The sequence below is a fragment of the Aulonocara stuartgranti genome (genome assembly GCF_965226115.1).
Source record: "Aulonocara stuartgranti genome assembly, chromosome: 9".
Classification (NCBI taxonomy): Eukaryota; Metazoa; Chordata; class Actinopteri; order Cichliformes; family Cichlidae; genus Aulonocara; species Aulonocara stuartgranti.
Window position 1 is genome coordinate 29073738 of NC_138960.1, and position 12425 is coordinate 29086162.

Genomic DNA, 12425 nt, shown 5'->3' on the forward strand with positions numbered 1-12425 from the left:
AAAGTTGTGCCATATGTAAAAGTAATGGAAGTCGGTTTTAGCACCTATTTCAAGTTGACACTGTTGCACATCTGTTGTATTTCTTGTCACAGTTCACTCAGTATGTGCATGTATGATGTGTGAAAATCAGTGCGTCTTTCCCCAGGAGTGTGAGTTTTTTTCCTTTTTTTTTTATACCACAGCCAAACATCTTTTCAGCATTATTTAGTTAATAATGAAACACCTAGGAATGCAAAGTAATATTCAAACGCTAAATACCACTTTATTTAGACTAATGTCTTCTTTTCTAAGTTCACATTAAATGAGAAGTAAACTTTGGGGGGGTTCCGTGTTCCAAACACAACACAGAGTTATATCAAGCGTATGAAAAGTACTGGGTTGGGGGAATGGACACAGTTCTTGAAAAGAAAGCTTTAGAGACATAAAAATGCACGAGTGTTGCCCGTCTCTGTGGTGCAGGCTTTAGTTAGTTTTAAACAAGGTGAAAGTAAAACTTTGGCTGATCCTTTGAAGTTTTCCCTTGTGTGAACACGGCAGCCCTAAACAGAAAAGGGCTCTTAAAAAATAGGTTGCGTGTTAAATTTGAATAGAATAGAAGCAGAGAGAGAGAGAGCATACATTTGCAAATGGTTTGCATCTAATTTAGTGCAACTTGAATAATATTTTAAGAATGGCAAATAATCCCATCATTTGAGTGTTACTTAAAGCTAAAAAGACAAGTGCTCTTTCGCTGCCTTTCCCTTTTAAAGGGTCAAATAGCTTTAACCATAATGCTTTGCTGGCACTGTGGAATGCGCCGCTTGTAATGTTTTCATTGGGAGAAAGTGGTTTCTTTCTAAAAAATTTGGACCTTATTCAAACTTTGTACATCTCTGCAATGATTGAAGTAAATCCATTTATCAAAAAACCTTGGGAATGCTGATGTTGGCGTTCAAAGTACTTTCTTAAAAATAACACATTGTTAATGTTATATAAGTCCCTTTTTGTATAAATGTGTTTTTTGAAAAAAAAAAAAAAACACTTGACACGTTTTGAAAGGAAACTTTTCGGGGATAAAAAGAGCGAGTGTGAATTACATTTATTAGAAGTGACAGTGGAAAGATGTCGCGTGTGAGCTGGTTCCTAATGATAGCGTATCTAAATATACAAGCTCCTTAATTATTTTATTTTTCGCACTCATAATGGCACATTTCTTAATTATGGTAATGAGGCGTATGGAAAAAAATTAAAGTTATGGTATATGGTAAAATAAAAATTGACTCAAGAAATCCTGAAGTGACTGTATCCAGGTTACTGATCCATAAGAGACTTTACGAACACACATGTAGTGTTGATCAAGGTTTGAAGAGAATCTTGTTTCACCTTTAGAGGAAATTTTAGAAATATGCACCATATATTTCAAACAAACTGGATAAATATGCATCTTTCTTTCTATAGCTCTCTTGAGGGCATGTGCTGATGGAGCTGCTAATCACCTTCATAACATCACAGCTGGGGATCGCGACAGGTGAGGCGACCTCGTGTCACATTTGCATTAGTTAATATGTGCTTTCTCTAAAGTGCCTTTGTTTTTGTGCTTACTTGTATGATTTGGAGAATTTTAATTACACAAAGGAATTGTTTAGATATTTTTCTCCAAGTGCTATGTTTTGGGTTCAGCAGCTGTACGTCTGGTTTCTGTGACTTCTGTGCATGACTTTACCCCTGCTCTCCAGCTCAGATGTATCCTGTATGTGTGCCACATGTGTGTTTCTGACAGAGTATTTTAGGAGTGCATTCTGTTGCGGCATTTGTGTGCGCGTGTGCGTGTGAGGCTAATGGAGGACTGCTGTCAGGTCAGAGATGGATCTGGGGATCACTGGGTCCCTGAAGTGTTCAGGCTTTCACATTAACACCCAGCATGTGAGCACGAGCCTGTGTTTTGTAAGGGTGTGAATGGGATGTTGTGTGTGTTTGTCTGTCGACGTGCATGTTCTTTCTCTTCTTTCAATGTAACAAACTTTCAAGTTGTAGACATCTCTTTAATGTCTTTGAGGCCCATTAACTTCCTCACAAGAAAAACTTATATTAGTCCTTAAAAAGAGAAAATACATCAATCTTTTTTTTTTTTTAATTTTCAAGCTAAAATATTATTGCCTGAAAGTATGTAGTTATGCTGGGCATATTGTTTATTTATCTTTATTTACTTTTGTTCGATCAAATATGAGTTAAAGCATGAGCTCATGAATTGTACACTTTTCAGCCACCTTATTAGTTACACGTTATTAGTACCAGTTTGGATTATTTTTTGCTTTCAGAGCTGAATGTTTCATCAGAAATTGAGACTCATGAGACCAGGAGATGTTTTTTCAATGTTCTGTTTATCTTTTTTGGTGAACCCATACAAGTTTTAGCCTCCGTTTCCTGTTCTTAGCTGACAGGAAGCATACCAGGTGAGGTCTTCTGCTGCTGTAGCCCATCTCCTTCATTGTTAGCTGTGTTGTGCATTCATAGAGGGTCTTCTGCATATCTTGTGACAAGTGGTCCCTACTTTAAGTTGATATCTAGGTAACATATTTATATTATTATTTTTTTCTTTTTCAGACCATTCCAGAGATATGTGCAGTGAAATATGTGTTAATCAGCACTTTCTAAAATACATGTTCAGAATCACTTGACCATATCGACATGTGTTTGGTTGTTTGCGTATTTGCGTTAATGAGTAACTGAACAGGTGTACCTAATGAAGTGGCTGTGTGTAGTGTTGTAAATTTTAGCAATTTTTTCAAAAATAACAGCTTACCTGTATTATCTGTAACTCTGCAAAACAGACTAAGAACAAGAAAAATATGAGTGAAATAAAAGAAGAGTAAAAGTATAATTGGATTGATTAAAAATGTTAATTTATGGCCAGTGCACTGTTGCATGATCAGGACAAATGTAAGCAGAAAACCAATAAAATGTTATTTTCCAGCCACAGTAATAGCTAAAAAATTATAGTTACAAATGACTGCTGCAAATATGAAACAACAAAACTGCCATTTCAGTTCAGTGTTATAACAAAGTGTTTTGAGTAAGACAGTTTCATCTGATCAATACTATAAAGATGGTGAGTTAAGACCTGCATGCTGCAGGTTGACTGCAGTGCATTTTACCATATATTATGACAATGCTCAAACAGCAACTATCATTTCTAATAAGCTAGTAAGACTGTCTTTTGTGTGTTTTTTGCTCTGCTTTAGAAATAAAGCAAGCTATATATATATAGATATATAGATCTATGTTGTGTGTCTGTCACATACGCCATGTGAGTCTTGATGGCAGAAGCATTGCACTTAGTTCTGTGTAGTTGTGTGACACAGCAGATTCATCATCTGACCCCTCAGCTCGAGCTCTGTCAGCAGGCTGTACAGTGGAGCTGTCAGCTATGCCCGCCTTTTAGCCTGAGTGCTCCAAACACCAACAGCATCTGTCCTCAAAAGTTATGCATTACAGTGCTGGGAGGGTGCCGGAAAGGAGGGAAGAAAGGGAGGGGATGCTTATGGGTGTGGAAGTGTAAATCAATCACCAGCAAGTTAAGATGTATTTAACCCAACATTACCATAACTAATGGACTACAGAGAGGGATAGAAAAGGAGGAAGGGATAAAGAAATGCAGGTAATCAATCAAAGCCAAATTTTATGAGAGCATAACGGTGCTGGAACACAGACAAGAGCAGCAACTTTCCCATGAATCAAATAAGATTCAGCAGTGTGAGGTATGAGGGAGATAAATAGGAAGAGAAAAGCAGAAGAAATGTATTGAAAACAAAGAGAAGTTGAAGATAAAGATGTAGTACATACAGTGGGCATGCTCGTCTATAGTAACGTGGGAGTGCACGTTGAGCTTTCCCCAAATTATGTGTAAACACATTACAGAATTTCTTTTCTTTTCTTTTCTTTTTTTAATATTCATTTACATACAGAGCAAATTGCACTCAAAAATAAAAAAAGCTGTTAGTTCAGTGTTATAAACTCTCACTTGGAGATCAGCAGACTCATAAAACGATTAATCCCTTCAAATTCCTGCAAGTAATCCAGAAAAATTGCACTGCTTCACTATGGGGGCACATTCATACTCGTGCCCCCATAGTGAAGAACGATAGGACTAGGACTGCACAGTCGAATTTGAATCTTGATCATAATTTTGTTTTCCTACAATTAAATGAACATTATTAAGTAATATTAAAAAAAATGCCTGCTGAGCCAATTAAAATGCAAAGCAAAAGAAACCCTAAAACTATGCCTGATGATGTGCCTGCATGTGCCAGTCAAAACTGTGCACTGTAACTATGCTGCTTGATGTTTCCTGGATGAGTAACACTATATCATAAGACAAATCCATCCATTCATCAATCCATCCTCTTCCACTTATGCATTTCACAGTTGGGCATACAACAATCATCGATTCCAATGTCTGTAACAGCAGAAGGTAAAGAGCTTTTTTCTCAAAGCAAATACTTCCGATCGACCAAAGATATGTTATCCCCTCACGCAATGATTTACTCTAACTGGCAATACCTCCACTGTACAATATGCAAAACATCACATGGAAGGGAAAAACGGATCTCACAGATGTTGAATACTTTTCTCTGGATTTTTTCTTCACATCCATAATTATGCAGGTACGAAGTGAAACACTTTCTATTTTGTGAGGGACTTAATAAACGGGAATGTAGAACAAGGTTAATGGGAAAGCTGAGCGATTTTTCTTTTTCTTTATTTTTTAGAGATGCACTGAATTTAGGTGAATTTGGAGGACCAATTTTATTTTGCTGTAGTAAGAATGTAGAACAACATGGATGTGAAAGCAGCAGTCAAATGACAGTCCATTAAAAACAGTTTTGTCACTAAAATCAAGGTAAGGTTGTGAGAAACAGTAGTGATCTCAATATTGATTAAAATAATTGTGAGTATCCTTTTGGCCATAATTAGTGTCTGGTGGTGGGATGTGGGGGGTAAATCTTTGAGTTGCAGAATGGGGTTTTCATGGATTTTCTTGTCCTTCAGTTTGACCATATTTTCTGCTTTGTTTGCCAGTGAAGACAAGAGACATTCGAAATTGAAATTTTCCAGCAATGCGATTTTATTAATGCCTTCTTCAAAATGTGGACGATGTCAAACCATAAAAAGTGAAGTGAGACTTTGCAGGGTTTTTTCCACATATGTGGCTGTGACTATGATTTCCATCAAAGAATAATGAGAATAATGTTTCTGGTCAACCTTCACATTCTTCTGTACTGCCACAAGAGCAGAGTGGGTGGACGGCCTCCTACAGTTAAAAGAAAGGCGCCACGTAATCTTCTGTCAAAACAGGCTTAATGGTAGACATTAGGGATGTAGAGAGGAGGGGGTGCTTCAGGCTAAGGCTCTCTGCCTCTCATGATGAGTCAAACGACAATGATTCTACTCGGTGAGAGAAGGCAAACGGTGCATATTTTTGATTTCTCCATGAAGCATGCATCTATATATATATATATATTTTTCAATCTTATTTTAAAGTGTTCACTCCAAGCTTATGTAAGACATAGAAACATTCTAATATCATGCATTATTGAGTTTCTATTAGCTAGTTTCCAGCTGAAGTTTATATATTTCTCGAACTCTGTTTTCAAACCTAAATACATTTCTTTCTGATGTGCACGCCCTGAATCATACTATTTAACCAACTGCTAATTTCTTAGAAATTTGGGTCAGCTGTTTGTTCTTTTCTTGGTATTGCATCTCCAATTCTCCTTTTACATATTTAAGTGCAGCATGCTTAGATCTCCTAAATATTCCCGACAGTGTTGTTTATGCATATGTGCTTTTTACTCTGTCCATGTTACGTTTTTAAGTTGTCCTCGATCTTGCTCCACCTTAGGTTGGGATTATACTCTCCAAGTCTCTTAGTCTGTTGGGGCCACTCCTGAGAATGTAAATAATCTTGTTTATTGTAACAACAAGTTGTGGATTACTGCTATGCGCTCAGCCCTGCTCTGCTTAAATCAAAAGAACCTTTTGTATTAGTACCTAGTTGGATCAACTCACCATGGATCACCACGACTTAACAGGGTTTACTACCTAATGTACATTGTTGTTGTCCCGTGATGTAATTAGTATGTAAAACAAACCCTACAACAAAGGTAGATGTCAAGGCAACGCGATACCTGCTGCTATGTCTCTGGTTGAAAAATGGCAATTCTGAATTTTATAAACGAGATGCTCTCATGACTCATCGAGTAACCTTACTGACCAGCCAATTGGTGGCGTGCAGTCTGACAACGTCATATTTTAGTACCTGCTTGGATCACTTGGAACACTGGGCAAGTAGGTACTGAAAAAGTACCTGGTACCAGGTTCTATTACCTAAGGGAAAACCCTGAAAACTATGGCTACTTAAATATATGCATACTATGTATAAGAAATATATATTCATATATATAACAAAACACTGCACTTACTTATAAGGCAGTGCTGTTTAGACAGCTGTAATGAGTTATAATCCCAATTCCCAAAAAGCTAGGACAGTGTGTATAATGTGAATAAAAACAGAATGCAATGATTTGCAAATCTCATACACCTGTATTTTATTCACAGTACAGTGGAAAAAACTCAATGTAAAGCAAAGGCGGAGAAACAGGAAAAAAGGTCATTTTCTACTATGAAGCCATGCTATTGTAATAGATGCAGGTATCTACTGTATGTATGTGGTCATGTGTTTGGTTGTTTGCGTATTTGCGTATTCTGAAAGTTTTTTCAGGCAAGAATTTGCCTCAAAAAACACGTCATCTAGTATATGTTGCTATATGTACCTTTCAGCATTGATGGTGCCAATTTCATAGGCAGTAATGCACCCAGATACCATCAGAGATGCATGCTTTTTTAACTGAGGACTGATATTGTAAAAAACCTGGTCCCTCTCCTCTTTCATCTGGTGGATGCAGTTTTCCAAAAGAAAGAAAACTAATTTTTATTAATCTGATCACAGAACAGTTTCTGCTTTGCCTCAGTCCATTTTACATGAGCTTTCTCCAAGTGAAGCTAGAACTTTAGGCTACACTTGTAGATGTCATGGCAAACAGTGATTCACAGACAATGACTTCTGAGCCCATGCAGTTATTTCCAGGACATAACTATGCCTGTTTTTTTTTTATATTATTATCCTATTGATTATTGGTCTTGTCCACTGCACAGAGATTTCTCCAGATTCTTTTAATTCTGTACTGTAGATGAAATATTCACTTCACAATTTTACAGTGACCAACAATTTTTTATTTTTTCCTGCGATTTTTCTTTCTAAGAAGCTCTGCCTCTCTACTGGGTATAAAAAGAGCATTTTAATGTTACTCACCTGTTGCCAATTAATCTAATTAGATGCTAAATGTTCAAAGTGTCCCTCCAGCCGTTTCTTTTTAGTACCACTTACTTTTCCAGCCTTCCACAGATGTGCTGCAGCCATCAAATTCAAAATGAGATAATATTTTTCCCTCCAGTTTAGAATTGGGATTGTGCAATTAAAATATCGATCACAATAATTATAATATTTGAGGCTTTAGTTATATCATCCTGCATTATGATATTGTGTACTATAATATTGTTAATGATATTGTTAATTGTCTTTGGGCACTAACACTAACTATTAAGCATCTGACTTCATATAAATAAACTTCATGGGTATTCATGGGTTTTTTGCCTTTCCATCAGGTCTGACACTGATGGTTGGATTTTCTTGCATAATAATAAATAATAAATAAATAAATTGCCTCTTTCAAATAAATTGACTTTGTTTATAATGTCTGCATCAAATCTAACACTGTGAGACAGGATGATGCCAAGAGCTGGATGAACAGCTTGAGGAGTATGGCTAAATGTGGATGGAGGTAATTGAACACAAGCAGTTTATAACATTTGCAGCTAGTGGTGTATGTGATGTTAATAAAATATGAGAACATATGCTTGTGTTATTGTGTCTCTGTTTGACTAGTCTGTATGTAAAAGTGAATTTTATAGCGTAGTTATATCACCATATCAAGGTCTATTCATTTTGGTTTGTTGAAGATAATGCTGTCCGCCTCAGCAAATGAAGTTGTCAAAAGCAGAAGTACTTTTTTATAAGCCTGAGTGTTGGATAGATATCTTTGACAGCCTTTCATTTTATTTCTCTCATTTTCATTCTACATTCCACTGACGCCTCACGATTTTTATTCTTTATGTGTGCCTGACAGGAAAGTACCTGCATGTGTGATGTAGACAAAACCACATGTTGGTTGAATTCTAATACAGATGTGATCAGAAAGGATTTAAAAGACAAATATGTTGATATTATATAGTCCCTTTACTGTTTTTTTTAATGTAGGTTGTATTCATACATTTGGAAACTGTTTAGTTGAGTTTCAGGTATTCTTTGACCAAATCAGGGTCAAATACCAGCAATTTATTTAGCAGGACTACGTATAACTCGTAACGCAAAACTGGCTCTGTCTTCACCTGCGATTCTGCTACACTCCTGATGGAGTTTGTCTATTACAGACTGATTGAAAATCCTCCCCAGTGTTTATTGCTCTGTGTTGGAAATTGATATGCTGAGTCGAGTTGATGAGCACAGGGAACTGGGCTTTGCCTTTTAATATGAGAGCTTTGCACTTCTGTTTCTACATAATGCGGTGTGCTACATTTTGTTAAGTTTATTGTATTAGAATTGTAGCAATTAAGGATAATTAAAATTACAACTGTCCTTTTTTATACTACAGCTAGTAGCCCTAAGAGTAATACAGAGAGTTAATAAACCTAGAAGATGTGGTTTGGGTATGACAGGTATGTGGTTATTAGAAGCCTGCAGATATTTAACTTATTAACTTTGGGATCAGACACAATTGAATCACATAAAGAAATCAAATTTTTCAGATGTACACATGTATGCTTTCAGCATCATGCCACGTCGAGACAGGAGGGTTTGCGGTGTGTCGATATAGACATGCGTAGACGTGTTAGACACACACGTATACCAACATGCAAGTAAGATCACACTCGCGTGCTTTGAGGTTTTGATAATTAGAATCTTTGCTGCAGTGGGATAATAAGAACTCTATTAACACTGATTGATTTTTTTAAGGCCTGTGCTTGCATAACTACCCATTATGAAACCAGATAGTTATCGACCACATAAAGATGAATTATGTAACTGGTCTTTACTAACTAATAATTTATATCTTCACATTAACCCATCTTTGTTTATGCACTTAGGTATATACACAAAAAACTAGTTCATGATGATTTAAACTTTGTGACATGGTGCATTATCCTGCCGGAAGCAGCCAATCAAATATGTGGTCATAAAGGGATGAACGTAGTCAGCATCAGTACTATTGTAGGTAGTATAATGTATTTATAGGTAGGTTGTGGTATTTAAAAGATGCTCAGCTATATTCAGTTGATATTAGGAGGCCCAACTGTGCCAAGAAAATTTTCCACCATGCCATTATACCACCAGCACCCTGAGCCTTTGGTACAAGGCAGGATGGATCCATGCTTTATGTTGTTCACATCAAATTCTGACCCAGCAATCCAAATGTTGCAACAGAGACAGTCTCATCAGATCAGGCAACATTTTTATGATCTTCTATTTTCCAGTTTCCAATTTTGAGCTCATGCAAACTGTAAGGTGCCCCTCCTGCTAGCTTTTAGCTGACAGGCGTGGCACCTGGTGTGGTCTTCTGCTGCTATCACCCATCTACTTCAAGGTTTAACATGTGTTCAGAGATGCTCTTCTGTATACCTTGCCTTTCCTAGGTTGTTGCTTTTCTGTCGCCACAAGGCAGTGCATCTTAACAAATATAAGATATTATATCATATCATAGTAAAAATAGCCTTTTAGCAGTCTGGTTAAGGTAATTAAAACAATACAAAAAACCTGTTGTCATATTTAAAAGCACCGTGCCTATATCGTCCACTATCTGTCCCTCCTATCTTCTAAGCAAAGAGTCATTTTTGAGGTTCCATTTTAACACTTGACCAAAAAATGTCATGTGATTTGTTGTCAAATGTTTTTTGTCATGTGTCCACATTTGTATGCAAGTGTGTGTGTGTAAGAGAGTGTACTGATCACATCAGCTATTGTGAGTCTATCTAGTGCTATGCATGTCATACCGCTTTGGTTTTGGTTGTTTATGTATACGGCATGTAATGATGTCATCCAAAGCAATTCCTCCACCTCTTCATCATCTCTTCTACTCTGATTGGGAGATGCGATAGATGAGAGGAGTAATCAGAGCCACATCTCCTCAAGTGATGAAAAGGACCTGAAAAAGGGAGAAGAGTGTTTATCATGTTGTGATTCACGAGAGGGTGAAAGCTACAAGAAAATAAAATAACATATACAACATTTGGTTGTAATTAAGTGGTCATATGGAAGCAGTGAGACCCAATTTGAAGAAAACAAAGACAGAAAAAGAAAGGTGGAAAAAAGGTGTTTCTTCTGTCCTTAGATGTTGATTCTAAGGACAGTGTTTAGATTGAAGAGTCGCTTTAATTATGCGGAAAAGTTAGAACTGCAGTGCAAAAGTGTGAGATGATTTGAAGAGACCGTGAAGAGAAGAGCATTATGTGAGAACTTGTTCATGATAAAAAAAAAAAGGCAGACGATGCAGAGAGAGAGGGACGCACAAGCTGCCTGACAGACAAAGAGATACACACAAACACAGGCAAAGGTCACACAGCCAGTCCTGCCACTCGGTGCTCAGACAAACTGGTGGTAAAATGCTCTATTTCCCATCCAAATTAAAGTGTCAGTTAACATTAATGTGGAAGTGAAGACTGTCAGGCGCACAACATGCAGACACACAAACACGCAAACAGCATTTACCCTCATGTGCACAGACACAAATACAGAATTTAGACTCTTGGCTGGTCAATTACTCTCCGCCGATGGTGTCATGCACACAGGTCACAAAGGAATGTGCGTGTGGTTGTGTGTGCATGTGTGTGTATGCGTTTGTGTAAAGCTCTGATCAGACCCAGTGTCACAGCTCATTCCATCTGTCACATGAAGGTTATTTCTGAATGAAGATGCAATTGTGGCGTTCTGTATAATAAGAAGGAGGCGAAATAGCCTTTGGTTGTGTGTACCTGCATATTTGCTGCTATTTATGCATATTTTGTGTGTTTATCTCAAGATGAAAAATTTGTTCCTTGATCATATTTTTTTTTGTCTTATTCAGTTGGAATTGTGCTTGTTTGTCTTTAAACCTGTGTGTGTGTGTGTGTGTGTGTGTGTGTGTGTGTGTGTGTGTGTGTGTGCGCGCACATGTATGTGGCAGCAGATTGCAAACATTTCCTGTGTTTGTCTTCCTGTATCTTGTTGGTGTAAATGGGAATCCTGAGGAGGGAGGGAATAATCCTTATGTATCTCTTTCTTCAACCAACTGGAACATCGCTCTCGCCTCTTGCTAGAGGAGCACATGCACACAAACAAACACAAACACGCTACCCAACCAACCATGAAATCGTAATGTCAGACCTGTTAATTCCTCTAGATAGCAGCCACTGCATCCCTGCGTGGTTTTGCCCGATACACATAAACACACACATACACACAAATGAATAAACAGAGAGCTATCTGTTACTCTCCGGCAGGAATCTTCTATTCAGCAGTGGCTGGTTGTTAATTCCTACACTCTGGGGATTGCAGGTTGCCTCAGAAAACAGTTCAATTCGTATGAATGAAATACATATAAAAGTTTACTTTGAGCACGCTCGTATTTCCCAAAACTCCTGACCAGTTTTATTTGCACTAATCATTTTAATTGCATGCATCAACATGCTATTTCTGCATCCTGTTAGTTCAGAGTTATTGTGCCTGTTTGTGCACTTGTGACATGTATCCACATTTATAAGCGGCTATATAGAAAGTGCTCTTCTTTAACCAAACCATAAACTTTCAAGAATAAAATTGGCAAAAGTAGCTCAGGTTTATTTTCATTCTTTTTACATTTGTTTCATGCATAATAAATGCATAATAATAAGCTGTCAGCATTAATACAAGTTGGAAGTCGAGGTGATTATTCTTCAAGCTTAATTGAAAAATTTTAAAACGAAGCTTAACTTATGGTTCAATTCATTCATTCAGTGCTTTTTTTGTTGATACTTTCCTTTAAAGATAGAAACTCAACTAGACTTAAATGATTTACAAGGGAAGTTTAGTTGAAAGCCACTATCGTGCAATTTATTTGTGTGCTCTGTCAGATTCCTATCATTATTCCACATACCTTTCTAAAACATAACTGATGTCAGTTCAGAGCAACATAGTCTTTACTTGATCCTATGCGTCAAAACATCCAATCACACTGTGACCTCTGTTTATTAAAACTGATGCACAGTTCTAATGGAGAATCTACTCATCCCGTGTGCTGGAATATTTCAAGATCTGA

At 37.2% G+C, this 12425-nt stretch overlaps 1 protein-coding gene across 2 annotated transcripts in view; it reads left to right on the plus strand.

Moving 5' to 3' along the window:
* The window catches only part of tpk1 (thiamin pyrophosphokinase 1), a 90385-nt gene that overhangs the window by 26392 nt on the left and 51568 nt on the right, over window positions 1-12425 (plus strand). For both annotated transcript variants that reach the window (XM_082545901.1, XM_082545902.1), the window contains exon 4: window positions 1438-1507. In XM_082545901.1, coding sequence (XP_082402027.1) covers window positions 1438-1507 — 70 coding nt within the window. The remainder of the gene's footprint in view (window positions 1-1437; window positions 1508-12425) is intronic.